The sequence below is a fragment of the Salmo salar genome, chromosome 03, assembly GCF_965601325.2.
Source record: "Salmo salar chromosome 03, fSalSal1, whole genome shotgun sequence".
Classification (NCBI taxonomy): Eukaryota; Metazoa; Chordata; class Actinopteri; order Salmoniformes; family Salmonidae; genus Salmo; species Salmo salar.
The window spans coordinates 38,258,140-38,284,283 of NC_138293.1; the positions used below are offsets into that span (position 1 = coordinate 38,258,140).

Here is a 26,144-nt window from a genome sequence, read left to right on the forward strand (position 1 = left end):
GCCAAGAGTGTGCAAAGCTGTCATCAAGGTAATGGGTGGCTACTTTGAAGAATCTAAAATCTAAAATATATTTTGATTTGTTTAACACTTTTTGGTTACTACATGATTCCATATGTGTTATTTAATAGTTGTGATGTCTTCACTATTATTCTACAATGTAGAAAATAGTAGAAAATATAGAAAAATCCTTGAATGAGTAGGTGTGTCCAAACTTCTGACTGGTACTGTATATATACATTTATGCCATAAATGTATGGCATAATTCTACTATTTCTATTCATTTGCATCACTGTCAATGCCATACTTTTATTTTGAAGGCAAACCACAAATTCCACTATTGTGCCTAATCCTTATTGTGGCTAGCTTCACAACACATGACCCGGTCCGGTCGAGCGTCACGAGCCAGATGAAGCTAGCTGGCTGCTTATAACTACACACTAGGACAAGGGCTAACATAAGACTGCCCCTGCGGTATGGGGACTATGTCCCTTAAAAAGATGGATAATTTAAAAAAAAATCTTAAATACTTTCTTTTTTTTAAAGGGTGTTGATAATGTAAATAGATATTTTCACTGTGGTATTAAAATGGTATGAAGTGCTCGAGCTAATTTTATATAAAAAGGAAGCTGTTAAGATAATGGGCATAATGCAAACCCAGAGATGGCGCTAGTGGGGCACCTATCTAGGATATATAAACAGGTGCATTATGAGTGTCTGATTGGGATGTCGTGACCTGTTATACCTGAGTAAAGGATTATACTTGAACTTTACCAAACTCTCCGAGGTGAGTTATTCACATACACATAAAAACACCCTGTTCTTTGTGATTGAATCTGTGTTTCACTGCTTGACTGATGGACCTTACAGATAATTGTATGTGTGTGGTACAGAGATGAGGTAGTCTTTCAAAAATCATGTTAAACACAGAGTGAGTCCATGCAACTTATTATGTGACTTGTTAAATCTTCTTAGGGATAGACGTCCCGCTAGCGACAACATCCGGTGAAATTGGAGGGCGCGTAATTTAAATAAATCGTAATATTAAACATTCATGAACATACAAGCATCTTATATCATTTAAAAGCTTAAATTATTGTTAATCTAACTACGTTGTCCGATTTACAATAGGCTTTACAGCGAAAGCATACCATGCGATTGTTTGAGGACAGCGCCCCACATCAACATATTTTTCAACCAGCACAGGCTTCATAAAATCACAAATAGTGAATAAATAAATCACTTACTTTTGAAAATCTTCCTCTGTTTCCAATTCCAAGGGTCCCAGCTACAACATGAATGGTCGTTTTGTTAGATAAAATCCTTCTTTATATCCCAAAAAGTCTGTTTAGTTGGCGCCATCGATTTCAGTAATCCACTCGTTCAACGTGCAGACAAAGGAGTCCAAAAAGCTACCGCTAAACTTTGTTCAAACAAGTCAAACTACGTTTTTATTTAATCCTCAGGTATCCTAAAATGTAAATAAACTCTAATATTTCAGACGGGAAAAAAGTATGTTCAATAGAAAAGTAAAATTAGTAAGTGCGCATCCTCTTCACCGCGCGCCAACAGACTGATTTTGAAATGGGAGCCTTTGTACAAAAACTCAAAATTCTTGCTTGTTCTTGAAGAAACAAGCCTGACAATGAACATCGACTGTTGACATCTAGTGGAAGCCATAGGAATTGCAATCTGGGAGCTGGAATTACAAAGAACCCATAGCTTTCCATTACATAGTTGAAGTCGGAAGTTTACGTACACTTAGGTTGGAGTCATTAAAACTCGTTTTTCAACCACTCCACAAAGTTCTTGTTAACAAACTATAGTTTTGACAAGTCGGTTAGGACATCTAATTTGTGCATGACACAAGTAATTTTTTCAACAATTCTTTACATACAGATTATTTCACTTATAATTAACTGTATCACAATTCCAGTGGGTCAGAAGTTTACATACATTAAGTTGATCGTGCCTTTAAACAGCTTGTAAAATTCAAGAAAATTATATCATGGCTTCAGAAGCTTCTGATAGGCTAATTGACATAATTTGAGTCAATTGGAGGTGTACCTATGGATGTATTTCAAGGCCTACCTTCAAACTCAGTGCCTCTTTTCTTGACATAATGGGAAAATCAAAAGAAATCAGTCTCAATCAAAAGAAAGACCTCAGGAAAAAAATTGTAGACCTCCACAAGTCTGGTTCATCCTTGGGAGCAATTTCCAAACGCATGAAGGTACCACATTCATCTGTACAAACAATAGTGTGCAAGTATAAACACCATGGAACCACGCAGCCGTCATACCGCTCAGGAAGGAGATGCGTTCTGTCTCATAGAGATGAACGTACTTTGGTGCGAAAAGTGCAAATAAATCCCAGAACAACAGCAAAGGAGCTTGTGAAGATGCTGGAGGAAACAGGTACAAAAGTATCTATATCCACAGTAAAATAAGTCCTATATCGACATAACCTGAATGGCCGCTAATTAAGGAAGAAGCCACTGCTCCAAAACCACCATAAAAAAGCCAGACAACGGTTTGCAACTGCACATGGGGACAAAGATCCTACTTTTTGGAGAAATGTCCTGTGATCTGATGAAACAAAAATAGAACTGTTTGGCCATGATGACCATCGTTATGTTTGGAGGATAAAGGGGGAGGCTTGCAAGCTGAAGAACACCATCCCAACCGTGAAGCACATGGGTGGCAGCATCATGTTGTGGGGGTGCTTTGCTGCAGGAGGGACTGGTGCACTTCACAAAATAGATGGCATCATGGGGGAGGAAAATTATGTGGATATATTGAAGCAACATCTCAAGACATCAGTCAGGAAGTTAAAGCTTGGTCGCAAAATGGGTCTTCCAAATGGACAATGACCCCAAGCATAGTTCCAAAGTTGTGTCAAAATGGTTTAAGGGCAACAAAGTCAAGGTATTGGAGTGGCAATCACAAAGCCATGACCTCATTCCTATAGAAAATGTGTGTGCAGAACTGAAAAAGTATGTGCGACCAAGGAGGCCTACAAACCTGACTCAGTTACACCAGCTCTGTCAGGAGGAATGGGCAAAAATGCACCCAACTTATTGTGGGAAGCTTGTGGAAGGCTTCTCAAAACGTTTGACCCAAGTTAAACAATTTAAAGGCAATGCTACCAATACTACCAATACTAATTGAGTGTATGTAAACTTCTGACCCACTGGGAATGTGATGAAAGAAATAAAAGCTGAAATAAAGCATTCTCTCTACTATTATTCTGACATTTCACATTCTTAAAATAAAGTGGTGATCCTAATTGGCCTAAGACAGGGAATTTTTACTATGATTAAATGTCAGGAATTGTGAAAAACTGAGTTTAAATGTATTTGGCTAAGGTGTATGTAAACTTCCGACTGTAAGAGCCTGGGAGCTCAAAAACCCCAAATTTCTGGTTGGTTTTTCATTGGAATTTCGCCTGCCATATCAATTGTGTTATAGTCTCAGACATTGTTTTAACATTTCTAGAAACTTCAAAGTGTTTTCTATCCAATATTACCAATTATATGCATATCCTGGCTTCTGGGCCTGAGTAACAGGCAGTTTACTTTGGGCACGTCAGTCAGGCGGAAATTCAGGAAAATTAGAAGTTTTTAAGAAAAATGTTACTCCTGAGCTTATTTAGGCTTGCCATAACAAAGGGGTTGAATACGTATTGACTCAAGACATTTCATCTTTTCATTTTTTATTAATTTGTGAAAATGTCTAAAAACATAATTCCATTTTCACATGATGGGGTATTGTGTGTAGGCCAGTGAAACAAAATCTCAATGTAACCCATTTAAAATGCAGGCTGTAACACAACTAAATGTGTAAAAACTCATGCTTTCTGAAGGCACTGTAGATGGCAATGATTTTAATGGAGCTAAGGGTCTCCTTGCCCCCCAGCACCCAAATCAAATGTTTTGTGATGTGTTATTGAAAACCATCCTATAGAACAGTGACTGTGTGTATGTTTTCACAGAAATGTATGGAGCCAGCACATGGAGACTTGCAAGATGATGTGATGAAGTCCAGACGTACAGACAGGCTTGATACTATTGTCTTAAAATTGAGAGACCTGGCACTCGGCATCATTTTTTTTAATAGACACAAATTGTTCTTGTATTGTCTTTTTTTATTATTGATTGAATGGTATCAGTCAATATGGGGAGGTAGAAACCTGGTTTATCAGGAAACTATACATCAGGCGGTGTCAGAGGAAAGCCTGAAAAATTGCCAAAGACTCCAGCCAACCAAGCCATAGACTGTTACTCTGGTCCCGTCCTGCAAACGGTACTGGAACATTGGCTCTCAGACCAACAGGCTCCGAAACAGCTGCTACCCCAAAGCCATAAGACTGCTAAATAGTCAGACAGCTAAATAGTCAACTAGTGGTACTCAAACTATCTGCACTGACTATCTTGCACTGACCCAATGAACAATCACTAGAATTGATATACACACTCACTCACACACACACTACACTGTCACTCTCACACATTCAAACAGTACATACACACGCGCACACTCACACACACACTTTTAATTTGCTGCTGCTTCTCTGTTCTTTATTTTGCTCTTATTATTATCTATCCGGATGTGAGTCACTTTACCCTGCCTTCATGTACATATCTACCTCAAGTACCTCGTACCTCTGCACATTGTTCTGGTACTGCCTGTATGTAGCTCCATTCTTGTGTACTTTATTCCTCGTGTTAGTTACTTTAAAATTTGTATCATTCTTTTTTAAACTTTGCATCGTTGGGAAAGGTTCTTAAGCAAGCATTTCACACTTAAAGTCTAGACCAGTTGTACTCGTCGCATGTGATAAATGAAATTAGATTTTGATTTGATTTTGTATACGGGACAGCACACAGGAAGGTATGACCACTGAAATGTTTGCCAAGAAAAAAAATGGATTCTACCATGTGATGTCACAGAAAAGCATTTTTTTAGGACCTTCATTTTTTAACCACAGACAGAGAAACGCACTGTTTTTCTAACGCCCTGGCCATAGAGAGGGTTTTTTGTTCTCTATTTTTTGTTAGGCCAGGGTGTAACATGGGTGGGCGTTCTAGGTTTCTTTTTCTATGTTGGTGGTTATCTTTGTTTCGGCCGTGTATGGCTCTCAATCAGGAACAGATGTAGATCGTTGTTGCTGATTGAGAGTCATACATAGGCAGCCTGTTTTTCCTTTGGGGTTTGTGGGTGAATAATTTCTGTTTAGTGTTTGCACCTGACAGTACTGTTTGGCTGTCGGTTTCTTGTTTTTTGTCTAACGTGTTCTTTCTTGAATAAATTCATTTAAGATGAACACATCCTCCGCTACACCTTGGTCTCATTCTGACGACGGCCGTTACAGTTTTCATGTATGTAGACCTTGGTTTGGTGCTGAAGATGATGAATATGAAGTTGAAAAGTGGCGGAAATGCCCTTTAATTTCTCTCCACCCCATGGTACAATTAGTAGAATTGCATGAAATTTGTTATAATTTTTTTTCTCTCTTTCTGCCGCATGGCAAAATTTCTAAAATTGCAAATTAACTTTAAAATGTACATTTTTCTCTTTGCCATCAAGAGGGTTGCCACCAAAAAAGTGCCTGCTTGGTTTCCACTGCTTTCTGCATTAGAAACTAACGCGCCTGTTATTGCGTAACCTGCGGGTTTGCTATGTATGCTGTCTGCTGCAGTGCCTTGATGCTCCACACAGGATGTCCTCTATAGGGGGCTATGGTTTATTAGATGTCATAATGGGGGGGGGAGCAGGGTGGAACTGTCTGAGGCAGAGGGTGTGTCAAGTCAAGTCCCGTTTGCATTCGCAAGAGGAGCATAGGCTAAACCTTATCCAAGAAGCGTCTGTTAGAGACAGAAGAACTGGCATGAGCTGAAACTTTTGAAGCTGATAATACACGAACGGATATATATTACAAACTTTCAAAAGTCACTCAAACTTTTTCGTTGAATAAAGAAGCCATCACTCAACACAAAGTAAGGAATTGTTCATTTCATTCTTACAACTCTTGACAGTTAGTTACACTGTGGTACGATACTCAAGTAAAGAACTTTCGCAAATTTCGCAAGTGAGTAGCCTATAGGCTGAAAGCTTGCAACTAGAAGCCTGCATCCACCACATGTAGCTTATCAACTTGGCATGAGAGGCAGACAAAGGAAAGTGCTTATGTAGCCAATGGAAAAATCAAAACACCAGGCACTTTGAAATGGTAGATAGTTATTAGCTCAGCTGGGTGAACAATATTACGTTTCATTTGGCCATTGAATTACTGAACACTGAATTGCTCTCTCTCTCACACAAACACACACACACACACACACAGGGTGATGGGTGTTATTGGCTCCAGTGGTACCAGGCTCTGCTCATAAAGTGAGGGATTCCCAATTGCCAACACCTTTCCACATAAATATTTTAGATACCATGCTGATAAAAACATGGAACACATTTTCTCTCCCTCCAGAAAAGTTTTCCTGTTCCCTCACATAATGTTGTGCGTCGACAACCAATGGAAATATGAGGCATTTTTTGCCTTTCTTATATATATATATACATACAGTACCAGTCAAAAGTTTGGAGACATCCACTCATTCAAGGGTTTTTCTTTATTTTGTACTATTTTCTACATTGTAGAATAATAGTGAAGACATCAAAACTATGAAATAACACATATGGAATCATGTAGTAACCAAAAAAGTGTTAAACAAATCAAAATATTTATTTTATATTTGAGATTCTTCAAAGTAGCCACCCTTTGCCTTGATGGCAGCTTTGCACATTCTTGGCTTTCTCTCAACCAGCTTCGTGAGGTAGTCACCTGGAATGCATTTCAATTAACAGGTGTGCCTTGTTAAAAGTTAATTTTTATAATTTCTTTCCTTCATTATGCGTTTGAGGCAAGCTGTGTTGTGACAAGGTAGGAGTGGTACACAGAAGATAGCCCTATTTGGTAAGAGACAAAGTCCATATTATGGCAAGAAAAGCTCAAATAAGCTAAGAGAAACATGTCTCATTACCTTAAGACATGAAGGTCAGTCAAACCAGAAAATTTCAAGTACTTTAAAGGTTTTTCAAGTGCAGTCGCAAAAACCATCAATGAAAATGACTCTCATGAGGACCACCACAGGAAAGGAAGACCCAGAGTTACCTCTGCTGCAGAGGATTAGCTCATTAGAGTTAACTACACCTCAGAAATGTCAGCCCAAATAAATCCTTCACAGAGTTCAAGTAACAGACACATTTCAACATCAACTGTTCAGAGGAGACTGCGTGAATCAGGCCTTCATGGTCAAATTGCTGCAAAGAAACCACTACTAAGGGACACCAATAATAAGAAGATACTTGCCAAGAAACATGAGCAATGGACATTAGACCGGTGGAAATCTGTCCTTTGGTCTGATGAGTCCAAATTTGAAATGATTGGTTCCAACCGCCGTGCTTTTGTGAGATGCGAAGTAGGTGAACAGATGATCTCCGCATATGTGGTTCCCACCGTGAAGCATGGAGGAGGAGGTGTGATGGCGCTTTACTGGTGACACTGGAGGCCTGATTCAGTTTCAACTGTTCTGCCTGTGGCTATGGAACCCTGACCTGTTCACCGGACGTGCTACCTTGTCCCGGACCTGCTGTTTTTGACTCTCTATCTCTACCGCACCTGCTGTCTCTAACTCTAACTCTGTCTCTAACTATGAAAAGCCAACTGACATTTAATCCTGAGGTGCTGACCTGTTGCACCCTCTACAACCACTGTGATTATTATTATTTGACCCCGTTGGTCATCTATGAACATTTGAACATCTTGCGCATGCACTGTTATAATCTCCACCCGGCACAGCCAGAAGAGGACTGGCCACCCCTCAGAGGCTGGTTCCTCTCTATGTTTCTTCCTAGGTTCCTGCCTTTCTAGGGAGTTTTTCCTAGCAACCGTGCTTTGACATCTGCATTGCTTGCTGTTTGGGGTTTTAGGCTGGGTTTCTGTATAGCACTTTGTGACATCGGCTGACGTAAAAAGGACTTTAGAAATAAATTTGATTGATTTATGTAGAATTCAAGACCACTTAACGATCATGGCTACCACAGCATTCTGCAGCGATACGCCATCCCATCTGGTTAGCGCTTAGTGGGACTATCATTTGTTTTTCAACAGGACAATGACCCAACACACCTCCAGGCTGTGTAAGGGCTATTTGACCAAGAAGGAGAGTGATGGAGTGCTGCATCAGATCGCCTGGCCTCCACATAATTCATTTTTCAAGTTATTATTAGACATTTCATGATTTACAATTTCAGTGTGCATTGTTCAAAGGCAGTGCTTCTCAATCCTGGTCCCGGAGACCCAAAGAGGCACACACCCCCACCCTCACTCCCACACACCTAACCCCATTCAGAGACTTGATGGTGAGTTGAATAGTTGAATAAAGGGCAAGATCAAAATTAGAACCCAAAAATAAATGAATAGGCAAGTTATATATTTAATGTTGTACCCTTTCACCTGTGACACACACATGTGTACCCCCAAAGCACACACATCCATGGGTTGCTCCTCTTTTCAGTTCGCTGCAGCTAGCGACTGGAACGAGCTGCAACAAACACTCAAACTGGACAGTTTCGTCTCAATCTCTTAATTCAAAGACTCAAACATGGACACTGTTACTGACAGTTGTGGCTGCTTTGTGTTGTCTCTACCATATTGACCTTTGTGCTGTTGTCTGTGCCCAATAATGTTTGTACCATGTTTTGTGCTGATACCATGTTGTGTTGCTACCATGTTGTTGTGATGTTGTGTTGCTACCATGCTGTGTTGTCATGTGTTGCTGCCTTGCTGTGTTGTGGTCTTAGGTCTCTCTTTATGTAGTGTTGTGTTGTCGCTCTTGTTGTGATGTTTTGCCTTTTGGTAGGCCGTCATTGTAAATAAGAATTTGTTCTTAACTGACTTGCCTAGTTAAATAAAGGTCATGTGGTCTAAGGACCTTTCCTGTCAAATAAGAGGGGATAAGCTACATTTTAGGATTTTTAGACCATATCACCTAGACTCAATTTTTTTCAAAGTTATGGGCGATTCACAATATATATCTCGATTATTGTATAATTAAATGTAAAATACTAATCTAATGCATTTAGGGCTTGTGAAGTTATACCTAGGCTAAATATAAGCCTTCCACAATTAAACAGTCAGCAATAATCTAATGATCTCAGGGCTTGTGAAGTTATACCTAGGCTAAATATAAGCCTTCCACAATTAAACAGTCAGCAATAATCTAATGATCTCAGGGCTTGTGAAGTTATACCTAGGCTAAATATAAGCCTTCCACAACCATAAGATCCACTACTAATTGAATGAGTTTATCAAAATAGTTTAACCTGCTTTTTTGTGCAATAATCACTGATCTGGCTTTCAAGTCTGTCTATGAAAATTCCCTTTTTTGTTACAAATTTAACTAGAACCATGCATAATGTACATTCACTGATAATGACAAACTTCTTGGAGCAGGCATTAGGCTATAGAAAATGAACACAGGTCTCAACAATCTCTCAAGCCCACGCGCTAGTGATAGCCAAGATAATCTTTATATTTTAAGTTCTTGAAATCAAGTGGCCTACCTTATTTCTCAGAATGAGAACAAGTTGCCAATTCCTTATATAATTGTGTTTTATGTTTATTGCAAATTTATAAAACACAATTAAAAAAAGACTAGACAGCTAGTATAACAGTCTTTGGCTGAAATACTGCTAGCGATACATGGTACCCCAATGTCGCGCACGACAAACTGAGCATTCATTTTCCAGAATCGATGTTCATTTGATACTCTTGTTTTACTAGTGTCTGCTCTGTGCGCAACTGAGTAGTTGAGACATAAAAAGGGTATCGATTGAAAAGTTTATTTCTCCTCTATTACAGTAAAATAATGTCTCAATGTGTTTTGGTGTCCATATGGCCAATTCTGAGAGGAAAGCGCTTGGTATGTGTGTAAACCACATAGAAAGAGGCAAGGTGAGAGGTTTCACTCTTGCTCAAATCTGTCCAAAATAAGGCCAATGCGTTTCAATGGGAATATTTTGGGCCTAAGCTTGTCGCCTGCCTTCTTGCCTTTGGGACAACGACTCCCATTGTTAGGACGGAGACAGATCTCTGGTGTAAATGGAAAGGTGCACACAGCACAGAGGAGCGAAGGAGACGAGACCAAAAACACAACGAGAACAAGCGGACATAAACGCTCATAAAAACGAAAAATAACAAAACAGTGATTCTTGCGATACAGGAATTTGGAATATCGCACAAAAACATGAATTCGAATTAATCAGTCGTACTATAGGTTGCATGTTGTATGCCATTTAATTTGCAAACAAATGCTGATAGTGGGTGTTTTCTACATCTGGCATCAATTTGAGTGACTTTTTATATGTGTGTTGGTGAAGCAGCCTTCAACCCATAGCATTTAAAGTGTGGGTGTTGTTGTTGGGAAACTGCATTGAATTAAAGGCTCTTATCTCAGTGACCCATGTGCATTCCAACGGTGCTTGCATGGTGCTAGCTGCCAAAACAAACTTACTGGGCAGGAGAGAAACAGGGAGAGAGACACAGGTTTATCATCATTGGACCAGCATATAGACTGACACGTTTCTAAATCACACACACACACACACACACACACACACACACACACACACACACACACACACACACACACACACACACACAGCTATAGTTGCTAAACCCACCATGTACAACACACCCCTCTTCTTCACCCAGCTGTTTTCTTTCCTCCCTCTGAGCTGTCACAGAACTATCTTACCATTTGTTATTATCAAAAGGTTTGTGCATAGAAGTCATTTAGCTCGTCTGGTAGGCTTGCTTCACTGGGCATCTCGCGGCTGGGCTTCCCTTTGTAGTGCGTAATAGTTTGCGAGCTCTGCAACATCTGACGAGCGTCAGAGCCGGTGCAGTGGGATACAATCTTAGTCCAGTATTTGGTTTGATGGTTCGTCTGAGGGCATAGCGGGATTTCTTATAAGCATCCGGGTTAGAGTCCCGCTCCTTGAAAGCAGCAGCTCTAGCCTTTAGCTCAGTGTGGATGTTGCCTGTAATCCATTGTGGTGGCAATTCCCTATGAAAAGCCACTGGCACCGGAGAGAGCTGTCCATAACACCTTTCCAAACGTTACTCTTTTGGTGTGAAGTTCCCATTTATTGCACATATAAAATATGGATAGCTCCAAAACACATATTCGTATACAAAAAGGTAGAGAGAGATGCATTCTATAAGCTATATCTGTGATATGGTAAGAACTGTATGCCCTCTCCTCTCACCTGTTCTATCCCTTCCTGGTTACCTATATACACATGTGATCAGTGACCCATGACCCCAACATATAGTGCCCGCTAGTGTACAAAACAAGTTAAAATAACACTTGATAGACAACATATACACATCACATAAACAGGCCAAAACGGCTCCCACACATGGCATCTGGTTTGGGTATGTATGTACGGTCACTGTGGGGGACAACGTCCTCGATGCACTTATTGATGAAGCCGGTGACTGATGTGGTATACTCCTCAATGGGATCGGATGAGTCCCAGAACATATTCCAGTCTGTGCTAGCCAAACAGCCCTGTAGCTTAGCATCTGCATCATCTGACCACTTCTGTACTGAGTGAGTCACTGGTACTTCCTGCTTTAGTTTTTGCTTGTAAGCAGGAATCAGGAGGATATAATTATGGTCAGATTTGCCAAATGGAGGGCGAGGGAGAGCTTTGTATGCGTGTCTGTATGTGGGGTAAAGGTGGTCTAGAGTTTTTTTCCCCCTCTGGTTGCACATGTGACACGCTGGTGGAAATGAGGTAAAATGGATTTAAGTTTCCCTGCATTAAAGTCCCCGGCCACTAGGAGCACCGCCTCTGGATGAGCATTTTCTTGTTTGCTTATGGCTTTATGCAGCTCGTTGAATGTGGTCTTAGAAGAAAACTCTCTTGGTAAATAGTGTGGTCTACAGGTTATCATGAGATACTCTACCTCAGGCGAGCAAAACCTCAAGACTAATATTTGATTTTGCGCACCAGCTGTTATTGACAAATAGACACAGACCGCCACCCCGTGTCTTACCAGAGGCAGCTGTTCTGTCTTGCCAATGCAAATTATAAAAGTAAACATAATTGTTTACAACTGCTTTTATTTCTCCTAACTATGTGCAGGGCTTATGGCTCATTAGGGCAGTGAGTGTATTACAAAAGGGATTCATCAGACCAAACTGACTCCACAGGGACTTCATTGTTTGGGTCCTTGGAGAGAACCCAGGCCTGAGCCAAACTGGCTTTTTTGTTTAGACACAGCCGAAAGAAACAGTACAGATGGAGACCATGGTTGGAAACTTATCTTGGTCTTCTTGTAAACATGCCTCATGTGCTTGTTTTTACCTCTCCTGACCTTTGACATTTGACCTTTGATCCCCCATTATGTTTAGATGTGTAGCCTGGACTCTAGCGTGGTAGCCTGGATCCAGAGTTTCATAGTCTCATGGTTTGCTTAACCTTGCAGTTTGATGAATGGTGGTATAAACAGATGAACTAGACTAACTGAATAATTAAGCATTTTGCATTGTCATGACAATATGATAAATGGTCCCCATCATGTATAGAGATTACACACACATCTGTGGCTGGGTGGGGCTATAAGGTCAGGTATCAGTCAAGAGGAATGTTGGGGTGTTTGGGGAATTTGGGAACAGCATGCTTTGGGAACAGCAGGCTGTTGTAAAGAGTGTGAGTCAAGAATGGGGTAATTGTAGGAAAAGTTTAAAAAGAAAACAAGCTGGCTTCAGGAATGGAGGGAGGAAAAGAGGTGGAGAAGAAATGTAAGCAGCGAGAACATGCAGAAGAGAGGTTTACATTGGGGAAATACAGGCTGAACTATAGGAGTAGTAATGTTAACAGTCTTTCTCAGTAGACAATTGTGCGCTGTGTTGTCCGACTGACATGTGTGCACTTAACCTCTCTCACATTGAATTGTTGACATGCTTTTGCATCTTCATTTGATGTTATTTCATAGATTAATCTCAGTCAATTGGGCACTCCTCATTATGCATCATTATTATTTATCTCTGACTGTCTGCATGACCAATCTTACAGTTTCTTACAATCTCAATCTTACTATCTCATCTCTAACTTTATCTTTTGTAGCACCCCTTTCACAATGCCAGGAGAACGATTGACAGCGAGCGGTTCTGATGTGGGCCGTTTCCATGGCAATGCCCTGACCATAGTGGAGGCAATCAACCAGGAGGAGGCAGAGTCTAAGGAGCAGGTGGGCTGTCTCCAGTGTTTTCAGAAGATATTCTGCTGCTCGCCACGCCATAGCAGCTTGTATGACGTCCCAGATACAGTTGTCACGGACGAAGTGGTGAAACCGGACCCGCTTCCTGAGCCCCCTCAGCCCCATGCTGGAGACAACAAGCTGGAAGGTATAGTCGCAGTGAAGTTAATTAGTTCATAATGGTAAGCCCATGTAGATGGGAAAAAATACTGGCCCTACCTTTAAGCAATGACCATTGCATTAACTTTTTCAATTTCTCTTTCTCTTTCTCGCTCTCTCTCTCTCTCTCTCTCTCTCTCTCTCTCTCTCAGAGTTGATGTTGTCAGTGTACTCGGTGGATCTACTGAGCTCTAAAACGGGTCAGAACCGCATGGAGCATCACACCGACCGTTACCATGGCAACGAGCTCATCATCCGACGTGGCCAGACCTTCCAGATAGAACTGGACCTGTCGCGACCTTTCAACTCCAACACAGACAAACTCCACCTGGACCTCAAGACAGGTAAGTCTGACCTTGATGTCTGTCACAAAAAGGCTATTGTGTTATATTCCTTGGTACAGTATGCTCTTTGCATACAACATTATATCATACAGTGTGGAGTAGTAGGACATATGTGTCCAGCAGTTTCCCAGGCTCCCCGAAACAGGGAGGGAACACAGGCTGAAGCAGCTGTGACACATGAGAATTGTTCACATTATTCACATTGCTTACACACACTCGCACAAACACGCACCCACACACAGGCACGCACACATGCACATACACAAAAGCCCCAACCCAACATGCACAACCCCTCACCCAAGACACACAGTTGATGGAAATGTGTTCAGTGCTGTGTTTGATTAGTGAGAGGCTGTGACTGTGGTCTTCACACTCTAAACCTCCGTAGTAATGAGGTCCAGGCAAGAGGACACTAACAGAGACACTGGAGAGCATGGGCTCCTGGGCTCCTGAGTTCTTCTGCAAAAATATAGAATTAGAGTTGGATAAATATAGATAAACTATATATTTTTTTCACTAGGACTTATGCAGGATACTAACCTCAACATCAAAACCTTTAATCCAAATCACAATTCCATACCTAAAACCTTGATTTTGGACAAAATTACCTGAATGGACTATTACTACCAAGGACTATAAAGAGTACCCCATGGATATTAAAAATAACAATACGTGGATAGAATAAGTACAAAAAAAGCTCTTCAATTACAATCCAGAGACACTATTTGCTGACTGCTACGAAGAGCAACTATGTAAGCAACTTCATTTTCCACACAGACCATCCCCTGGCATGGCACAGTGCTATAAGAGCACACTACCTCTATGTCATTAGAGAGGGTATTGGCCCAGGGTGGAAACTTAGAATACGAGACATTGAGGAAATTCAAACAACCTCTGTCAATTTCTTATTTTTTTTGAATTCTTATTTTTTTTACCTTTATTTATACAGGTTTATTCTCATTGAGATAAATATCTCTTTTCCAAGAGAGACCTGATCCAATAGCAGCAAGGGGAACAACGTTTCAGACAAACCAAATTTCATACACTCACACAACATTAAACAAAACTGTACATTTACAGCGACTTACAAATTGGTGCATTCACCTTATGATATCCAGTGGAACAACCACTTTACAATAGTGCATCTAAATCTTTTAAGGGGGGGGGGTTAGAAGGATTACTTTATCCTATCCTAAGTATTCCTTAAAGAGGTGGGGTTTCAGGTGTCTCCGGAAGGTGGTGATTGACTCCGCTGTCCTGGCGTCGTGAGGGAGCTTGTTCCACCATTGGGGTGCCAGGGCAGCGAACAGTTTTGACTGGGCTGAGCGGGAACTGTGCTTCCTCAGAGGTAGGGGGGCCAGCAGGCCAGAGGTGGATGAACGCAGTGCCCTTGTTTGGGTGTAGGGCCTGATCAGAGCCTGAAGGTATGGAGGTGCCGTTCCCTTCACAGCTCCGTAGGCAATCACCATGGTCTTGTAGCGGATGCGAGCATCAACTGGAAGCCAGTGGAGAGAGCGGAGGAGCGGGGTGACGTGAGAGAACTTGGGAAGGTTGAACACCAGACGGGCTGCGGCGTTCTGGATGAGTTGTAGGGGTTTAATGGCACAGGCAGGGAGCCCAGCCAACAGCAAGTTGCAGTAATCCAGACAGGAGATGACAAGTGCCTGGATTAGGACCTGCGCCGCTTCCTGTGTGAGGCAGGGTCGTACTCTGCGAATGTTGTAGAGCATGAACCTACAGGATTGGGTCACCGCCTTGATGTTAGTGGAGAACGACAGGGTGTTGTCCAGGATCACGCCAAGGTTCTTAGCACTCTGGGAGGAGGACACAAGGGAGTTGTCAACCGTGATGGCGAGATCATGGAACGGGCAGTCCTTCCCCAGGAGGAAGAGCAGCTCCGTCTTGCCGAGGTTCAGCTTGAGGTGGTGATCCGTCATCCACACTGATATGTCTGACAGACATGCAGAGATGCGATTCACCGCCTGGTTATCAGAAGGGGGAAAGGAGAAGATTAATTGTGTGTCGTCTGCATAGCAATGATAGGAGAGACCATGTGAGGATATGACAGAGCCAAGTGACTTGGTGTATAGCGAGAATAGGAGAGGGCCTAGAACAGAGCCCTGGGGGACACCAGTGGTGAGAGCGCATGGTGCGGAGACAGATTCTCGCCACGCCACCTGGTAGGAGCGACCTGCCAGGTAGGACGCAATCCAAGGGTGGGCCGCTCTGGAGATGCCCAACTCGGAGAGGGTGGAGAGGAGGATCTGATGGTTCACAGTATCAAAGGCAGCAGATAGGTCTAGAAGGATGAGAGCAGAGGAGAGAGAGTTAGCTTTAGCAGTGCGGAGAGCCTCCGTGACACAGAGAAGAGCAGTCTCAGTTGAATGCCCAGTCTTGAAACCTGACTGATTAGGATCAAGAAGGTCATTCTGAGAGAGATAGCAGGAGAGCTGGCCAAGGACGGCACGTTCAAGAGTTTTGGAGAGAAAAGAAAGAAGGGATACTGGTCTGTAGTTGTTGACATCGGAGGGATCGAGTGTAGGTTTTTTCAGAAGGGGTGCAACTCTCGCTCTCTTGAAGACGGAAGGGACGTAGCCAGCGGTCAAGGATGAGTTGATGAGCGAGGTGAGGTAGGGGAGAAGGTCTCCGGAAATGGTCTGGAGAAGACAAAAACTGTAAACACACATACAGTACAACAAAAACATATTACATTTAAAAACACAAACATCTTGACTAAAAACAGCTGGCCTAAACAATTACACTCTTCTATAATATATACATCGATCAAGTGTTTAAACTCCGCCAACGAAACTAGATCATCACATTTTAAAATGTTCAAGAGAGAATTCCAGGACCACGGAGCTGAGTAACTAAAACTATTCCTACCATGACCTGTTCTAATTTTTGGTACTGTTAGAAGCAAATCAGAATGGGACCGTAATTGATACTTATTTACTGACCAAACTAAAAAAGAACAGAGATAAAATGGCATTTTACCCAATATGGCCTTATAAATCAGTGTATACCAGTGTTTAAGCCTACGGAAGGTCAATGACGACCAGCCAACAGCGCTGTAGAGATCACAATGATGTGTTAGACGTTTCTGATTTGTAATGAACCTGAGAGCTGCATGATACACTGAATCAAGTGCTCTCAGGGTAGTGGCTGTGCCTGCATATATATAACATCACTCAAATCTAAAACCGACAGTAATGTACATCGTACCAGCTCCTTCCTGGCCTCAAAAGAATAGCAAGCCTTATGCCGGTAATAAAATCCTATTTTCAGCTTGGTAAGGAATTTTCAGCTTGATAAGGAATTCAGCTTCCTTATCAAGTTGTCTACTTGCACAGTGAAGCTCAGCTTATCATCAACCCACACACCCAAATATTTGTATACTTTAACTTGCTCTATATTATGTCCAGCCAATGTAGCAATGACATGATTTGTAACATGCCTGGCATTTGAAAATACCATGCATTTTGATTTACTCAAATTTAGAATCAGCTTTAAATCGTACAGATTCTGTTGTATGATGTTAAATGCTCTTTGGGCATTTTCAAAAGCTAAAGATAAACTACTACCACTTGAATAAAGAACAGTATCATCTGCATAAAAATGAACATCCTCTGTTTCAATAAGATCCCCAATGTTGTTGATATACAAAATGAACAACAGTGGGCCCAAAATAGAACCTTGCGGAACACCTGAGCACACCTCTATGAACTCAGATTTGGAACCATCCGCCATTACACATTGTGTACGATTTGATAGGTAATTTATAAACTAATTTAGACCATGACCAGTAATTCCACAACATTTTAACCTTTGCACTAACACAGCATGGTCCACGGTGTCAAAAGCCTTCGACAAATCAATAAAAACAGACACACAATGTAACTTCTTATCAAGAGCACAGTGGATGTAATTTAAAACCTTCAATGTTGCTGAAACAGTGCTGTGGCCAGACCTAAAACCTGATTGCATTCCATTTAAAATATTGTTTTCTTGGAAGTAGGTCTTTAGCTGCCTACTAACTAAGTACTCCAGTACCTTTGATAGTACAGACAATTTTGAAATGGGTCGATAGTTGTCAAGTAGCGAGGGATCTCCACCTTTCAGGAGAGGCAGTACAAAAGCAGATTTCCATAACTTGGGGATTTCCTTAACATCAAGCGTAAGGTTAAAAATACATGTTAAGGGGGGAGCAATGATGTCAGCGACTAGGTGTAGGAGGCGGGGGTCTAGTTCATCAGGTCCAGGGGATTTTTTTATATCAATTTCTTTCAGGGCTTTACACACTTCCGAAACAGAGAAGGATGAAAAGGAAAACATGGTGGAGGAGTGCACAGGGGTGTCAGGTAAATTTATAGGGGGCTCAATTTTACCTTTGACCTTTTCAAATAAACTGCCTGCATCTATCAATGTCTACAAGTCTGGGACAGTAATGGTGCAGGACATGGCTGCGCAAATTAAAAATATATATATTTTTTTTATTTATTTCACCTTTATTTAACCAGGTAGGCTAGTTGAGAACAAGTTCTCATTTACAACTGCGACCTGGCCAAGATAAAGCAAAGCAGTGCGACACAAACAACAACACAGAGTTACACATGGAATAAACAAGCATACAGTCAATAACACAATATAAAATAAATAAATAAGCATGGCATGAGAAGGTAAGGCAATAAATAGGCCATAGTAGCGAAGTAATTACAATTTAGCAAATGTGCAAAAGAGCAGAAAAGTAAATAAAAAAACAATATGGGGATGAGGTAGGTAGATTGGATGGGCTATTTACAGATGGGCTATGTACAGCTGCAGCGATTGGTTAGCTGCTCAAATAGCTGAGAGAGCTAGTCCACACAATACAGACAGAACAAACCCACAAAATAGTCCAGCAAGACTGTGCCTCAAAACCTAATGTCTTCCTGGCCCACCACTCCACCCTGGACTTGAACAGCCTTTACGACCAGGTTCGCCTCTACAAGGCAGCAATCCCAACTTTTGCCAGGACCCTCAACCATAGCCGCAGCACCTCACACAGGAACAACAGAGCAATGGACACCCCGCCCAGACCAGCGAGACACCCTCGCAGACTTGCAAGACCCCCTCCTAAATGACCTGCACTGAGAGAACCCACGTCAAGAGGACCTACACCCAGACCACTGCATCAACAGCCATACCCCAACCAGCTAAGACCACCCCAAGCAAACCCTGGCCACACTCTATATAGCCCCCCCCCCCCCCCCCCCCCATATCAGACCTATGCTCCTTCTGCCCAACCCATGCCCCCCGCCCCTGCAGCAAGGACCTCAACATGACAGCAGGACATATGTCCAGGCCATGAGCAGAGCAACAGGCCCAACCCCCACTATTACACCTGCCAAAGCCCCATCCTGCGACCTAAGAGGTATGTATCACATGCTCAACATGCTCTGCTCACACCTACTGTAATGGTTTGGACCTAAACCACACAAAATCAACACTGGACACTATGGAACACAAATCTTTTACAATCTCATCCTGGAATATACAAGGTCTGAGGTCATCTTTTGGCCTAAAGAGCAGGAACCCAGACTTCATCAAAGAAATTGAAAATAAAGACATTGTCATCCTACAATAAACATGGTATAAAGGAGATGGAACCACTGGTTTCCCTCTAGGTTAAAGAGAGCTGGTAGTCCCATCCACCAAACTACCATGTGTGGAACAGGGAAGAGACTCAGGGGGTATGATAATTTGGTATATAGCAGACCTAACCCACTCTATTAAATTAGTCAAAACAGGATTTACTTAAACAGGCAAGTCAGTTAAGAACAAATTCTTATTTACAATGACAGCGGGTTAACTGCCTTGTTCACGGGCAGAACAACACATTTTTATCTTGTCAGCTCAGGGATTTGATCTAGCAACCTTGCAGTTACTGGTCCAACGCTCTAACCACTAGGCTACCTGCCAGCCCAAATGAACAGTGCCAATTATAGGAATTAATAAGGAAATTATCTCAACATAAAAAAATGACCTCTTGTGCTACCTGTATCCCCCCAATGTAATCCCCATACTATATATATATATATATATATACTGCTCAAAAAAATAAAGGGAACACTTAAACAACACAATGTAACTCCAAGTCAATCACACTTCTGTGAAATCAAACTGTCCACTTAGGAAGCAACACTGATTGACAATAAATTTCACATGCTGTTGTGCAAATGGAATAGACAACAGGTGGAAATTATAGGCAATTAGCAAGACACCCCCAATAAAGGAGTGGTTCTGCAGGTGGGGACCACAGACCACTTCTCAGTTCCTATGCTTCCTGGCTGATGTTTTGGTCACTTGTGAATGCTGGCGGTGCTTTCACTCTAGTGGTAGCATGAGACGGAGTTTACAACCCACACAAGTGGCTCAGGTAGTGCAGCTCATCCAGGATGGCACATCAATGCGAGCTGTGGCAAGAAGGTTTGCTGTGTCTGTCAGCATAGTGTCCAGAGCATGGAGGCGCTACCAGGAGACAGGCCAGTACATCAGGAGACGTGGAGGAGGCCGTAGGAGGGCAACAACCCAGCAGCAGGACCGCTACCTCCGCCTTTATGCAAGGAGGAGCAGGAGGAGCAGTGCCAGAGCCCTGCAAAATGACCTCCAGCAGGCCACAAATGTGCATGTGTCTGCTCAAACGGTCAGAAACAGACTCCATGAGGGTGGTATGAGGGCCTGACATCCACAGGTGGGGGTTGTGATTACAGCCCAACACCGTGCAGGACGTTTGGCATTTGCCAGAGAACACCAAGATTGGCAAATTCGCCACTGGCGCCCTGTGCTCTTCACAGATGAAAGCAGGTTCATTTCTTTGGGGGACCGCACAGCCCTCCATGTGCTCGCCAGAGGTAGCCTGACTGCCATTAGGTACCGAGATGAGATCCTCAGACCCCTTGTGAGACCATATGCTGGTGCGGTTGGCCCTGGGTTCCTCCTAATGCAAGACAATGCTAGACCTCATGTGGCTGGAGTGTGTCAGCAGTTCCTGCAAGAGGAAGGCATTGATGCTATGGACTGGCCCGCCCGTTCCCCAGACCTGAATCCAATTGAGCACATCTAGGACATCATGTCTCGCTCCATCCACCAACGTCACGTTGCACCACAGACTGTCCAGGAGTTGGCGGATGCTTTAGTCCAGGTCTGGGACGAGATCCCTCAGGAGACCATCCGCCACCTCATCAGGAGCATGCCCAGGCGTTGTAGGGAGGTCATGCAGGCACGTGGAGGCCACACACACTACTGAGCCTCATTTTGACTTGTTTTAAGGACATTACATCAAAGTTGGATCAGCCTGTAGTGTGGTTTTCCACTTTCATTTTGAGTGTGACTCCAAATCCAGACCTCCATGGGTTGATAAATTGGATTTCCATTGATTATTTCATTCATTCAGATCTAGGATGTGTTATTTTAGTGTTCTCTTTATTTTTTTGAGCAGGGTATTTATAACTGGGGACTGAAGCACCAGACCATCAGCAAACAGTAGACATTTGACTTCAGGTTCTAGTAGGGTGAGGCTGGGTGCTGCAGACTGTTCTACTGCCCTTGCCAATTGTGTGTATATGTGTGTATATATATATATATATATATATATATATATATATGTATGTATGTATGTATGTATGTATGTATATATATACATACATACATATACATACATACATACATACATACATACATACATACATATATATATATATATATATATATATATATATATATATATATATATATATATATATATACATACACAATTGGCAAGGGCAGTAGAACAGTCTGCAGCACCCAGCCTCACCCTACTAGAACCTGAAGTCAAATGTCTACTGTTTGCTGATGGTCTGGTGCTTCAGTCCCCAGCCAAGGAGGGCCTACAGCAGCACCTAGATCTTCTGCACAGATTCTGTCAGACCTGGGCCCTGACAGTAAATCTCAGTACACAAAAATAATGGTGTTCCAAAAAAGGTCCAGTTCCCAGGACCACGAATACAAATTACATCTAGACACCGTTGCCCTAAAGTATACAAAACCTATGCATACCTCAGCCTAAACATCAGCGCCACAGGTAACTTCCACAAAGATGTGAACGATCTGAGAGACAAGGCAAGAAGGGCCTTCTGTGCCATCAAAAGGAACATAAAATTTGACATAGGTAGCAACGTGAAAATCGTTGTGGAAATCTGTTGCAGCTCAAGTCGACTACTAAAACCATAATGCAATGCTCTCTCACTGGGCTGGCTGGCTAACTAGCTAGGTAGCTAGCTAGCTGACAAATGTAACTACATACAATAATACCAAAGTCAATATCAGCATGTGAAGTAGATGGGTAGCTGTAAAATCACCTAAACAAACTGTACTATCAATTTACGAGTCTTTCTAACAAGTTCAACTTGCAGTTCATCTCTTCCCAGGGCGAGTGCAGAATACGTGGCCACAGATAGATCAATGAGACAGATATTTTACTGGGTGTATCAATGTGAAGCATCCGCTTAGCGTTTCCACTCAGTGGAAGCCCACTGTCCGGCAGTGCGAGAAGATGAAATTACATGGATTTGGCCGATTTTCTACACATTTGAAATGTTTGATCTCAATACAGTTTTCTGTTCCCACAACTACAATCTGTTATGAAAAGAGTGGACTAAATGTTGTAGACTTTATCCTTTGTAAAAAATTGCATTGTTTATAATGAGTGCAAAGGCGAATTGAGTTATGGTACACACGCACTTCACAAAGTAGGCGTTCCCTAGAAGAAATATGCAGATGATGCTAGAACGCACCAACAGGATCTCGCTAGCTCGTGCTTGGCTCTGCCCACCTCCTTGCTTGTTCTGCCCACTTCCTTGCTTGTTCTGCCCAGGCTGTGGTCTATCTTGGTTTAGATATAAAAAAAATCTTTGATGTGGCTATGGCGACAATGGCCCTTTCCCACATTTCCCACAGACACACAGGGCAGGCGCATTGCGAGATGGTACTTGAAAGAGAAACTGAGTTGAATAATTTGGTACACTTTAGATGGAGCACATCTAAGCAAAATATAAACTTTGTCATTACGATGTGAACGGATGGATGTGTTCTAGACAAGTATTCCCATACCATGTATAGGCCATTGGAGGCTCCTCAGATGAGGAAGGGGAGGACCATCTTCCTCCAGTGAATTTCATAAAAATAAAAATTGTGAAACATTTATAAACTATACTAAATATATTCACGTCAACAAATAATTTATTAAAACACACTGTTTTGCAATGAAGGTCTACAGTGGCCTCAACAGCACTCTGTAGGATAGCACCATGGTGTAGCCGAAGGACAGCTAGCTTTCGTCCTCCTCTGGGTCTGTTGACTTCAATACAAAACCTGGGAGGCTCATGGTTCTCACCCCCTTCCATAGACAGTAATTATTATAACTTCCGGAGGATGTCCTCCAACCTATCAGAGCTCTTGCAGCATGAACTGACATGCTGTCCACACAGTCAAAGGATCAGAGAATGAATCTAGTACTGAAAGCATAATCTACAGCTAGCTAGCACCGCAATGAATGAAATGTGGTGAGTCGCTGACTCAAAGAGAGGAAGACAATAGTTGAACAGTTTTGAACAAATACATTTCTTTAAAAATTAAGGAGAAGCAAGAGAGCGAAAGAGAGATGCTTTTTTTGTACATACTTAGCTAGCATATGCAGCTAGCTAGTTTAGCCTACTCGAACACCTGGCTCAAGCAGAGGGATGCTATGTTAGCTAGCTGGCTATGACTATCCAACACAACACTGGAACTCTTCTAAGTCAAGGTAAGCTATTGGTTTTATAAATGTACTGCCACCAGTGCCTGCCGGTGTAACTGCTAAACTGCTTACTGACTGTATACTGTATCTCATGATTGTTATGATATGGTTTGGCTTGGGAAGTTTTTTTCGCTTGGTCACATACAGCTTATGTGTTGTGCATTAAAGTACACAAGGGAAGGGAAAAGGTGAGAGGAATGAATGAAATGCAATTGAGATTCTCCCCTTGTTTCCTCCATTGCTCAACTCCCTCTCAAAGCACATTGGGCTCCAATGCACTTTCAAGGAAAGGAGTGGAGGAAACAAGGACAGAGGAAGCAAGAACATGATGTCTAGTTTTCACACACAAACACTGCTTGAAGAGTTTACTGATTATAATGATTTCATTATTTGTTATTATTGTCAATGATTTTGTTGACAGAACCCATATATATATATATATATATATATATATATATATATATATATATATTTAAATAGGTTTAGGCATGTCTATAATTGATAGAGAAGTTGACTAAAGCACAAACAGCCCTGGCTACGAGGCATGACAAAGAATATGTTTCATGTGACATTTTGAATGACATGTAGATGATTTGTTGTTGCTAGGAGTTACAGTATGGTCTCATTGTGCCTATATCTAGACTCTTATTCCTGTAACTACACATGTGAAGCTACAAGAAAATCATATTTAAATGTATATCAAACCATTTTGAAATGTTGACTCTGATGTCACATATTGGTCCCTTTATTTATAGAAAGACTCTTATGCATTCTCATTTCAACGTCAAACCCACCACTGCTGTGCATGGCCAAAGAGCTCTATTTTCATGTCATCCAACAAATGTAAACACCTGGAGTTTGCTATACAGCATTGGCACTTGGGTGGAAACCAGTGCTATGGTCAGATTACATGAAAATAGAGCTCTTTGGCCACGCACACCAGTGGTGGGTTTAACGTTGAAATCAGGATGCATAAGAAGAAAATAACCCCATACCTACTGTAAAATATGGTGGTGGATCTTTAATGTTACCAGTAGCTGTGAGTGGGTAAAATCACTGAGGAAGAAAAGCCAGGAAAAAATATATATATTACAACCTATGTGTTGTGATAATTGCATTGTTTGCTCTATTTTTTTAACCTATTCTTTATTTAACTAGTCAAGAAGACATTCTTATTTACAATAACGGCCAAACCCGGACTACACTCGGCCAATTGTGTGCAGCCCTACGGGACTCCCAATCACAGCCGGATGTGATGCAGCCTGGATTCGTACCAGGTACTGCAGTGACACCTCCTGTATTGAGATGCAGTGTCTTAGACCACTGCGCCACTCTATAACCTGTTAGTTCATATGCCTTGCCACCGTGATATATAAGCCTAAGGCCGAGACAATAAGAAGACATAGCGGCAGAATAAATTCAACGACACCTTTTTCATCACAAAACCGGAGAGCAACATCTGTTCGCTGGAGTCTACAAAACATATTGCATTTAATCAAACAGTTACATGACCTACAGCATGGTCAATCAAGTTAATGTTTGCTCGCTAGCCTAACTTCCTTTCATGGGCAATGATGGGCCAGCTAGTTAACATTAGCCTACTATGGCCTCCTGAGGGCGCAGCGGTCTAAGACAGTGCTAGCTGTGTCTCTTCAGATGCTGGTTTGATCCCAGGCTGTGTTGCAGCTGGCTGTGAGGCAGCACACAATTGGCCAGCATCGTCCGGGTTAGAGGAGGGTTTGGCTGGCTGGGTTGTCCTTGTCTCATCATGCTCTAGCCACTCCTGTGGTGGGCCGGGCGCAATGCGTACATGGTCGCCAGGTGTACGGTGTTTTCTCCGACACATTGATGTGGCTGGCTTCCTGGTTAAATGAGCATTGTGTCAAGAAGCAGTGCAGCTTGGCTGGGTTGTGTTTCAGAGGACACACAACTCTTGACCTTTGCCTCTCCCGAGTCCAATTACCAATTGAATATTGCAAAAATAAATATTTGTTATTTATTTATTTCACCTTTATTTAACCAGTTGAGAACAAGTTCTAATTTACAACTGCGACCTGGCAAAGATAAAGCAAAGCAGTGCACACATAAACAAACGTACAGTCAATATCACAATAGAAAAATATATGTACAGTGTGTGAAAATGTAGAAGAGTAGGGAGGTAAGGCAATAAATAGGCCATAGAGGCAAAATAATTAAAATTACTAGAGTGATAGATGTGCAGATGATGATGTGCATGTAGAGATACTGGGGTGCGAAATAGCAAGAGGACAAGTAACAATATGGGGATGAGGTAGTTGGGTGGGCTATTTGCAGATTGGCTGTGTACAGGTACAGTGATCGGTTAGCTGCTCTGACAGCTGATGCTTAAAGTTAGAGAGGGAGATATAAGACTCCAGCTTCAGGGATTTTTGAAATTAGTTCCAGTCATTGGCAATAGAGAACTGGAAGGAAAGGCGACCAATGTAAGTTGGGTTGGGTTTGGGGATGACCAGTGAAAT

The 26,144-nt window shown here is 42.0% G+C and overlaps 1 protein-coding gene across 1 annotated transcript in view; it reads left to right on the forward strand.

Moving 5' to 3' along the window:
* Nucleotides 1-5,762: 5,762 nt before the first annotated feature.
* The window catches only part of LOC106600218 (protein-glutamine gamma-glutamyltransferase K), a 47,138-nt gene continuing 26,756 nt past the window's right edge, over nucleotides 5,763-26,144 (forward strand). Inside the window, exons 1-3 of the mRNA XM_014191538.3 lie at nucleotides 5,763-5,995; nucleotides 13,194-13,474; nucleotides 13,638-13,829. Coding sequence (XP_014047013.1) covers nucleotides 13,207-13,474; nucleotides 13,638-13,829 — 460 coding nt within the window. The 5' untranslated portion in view covers nucleotides 5,763-5,995; nucleotides 13,194-13,206. The remainder of the gene's footprint in view (nucleotides 5,996-13,193; nucleotides 13,475-13,637; nucleotides 13,830-26,144) is intronic.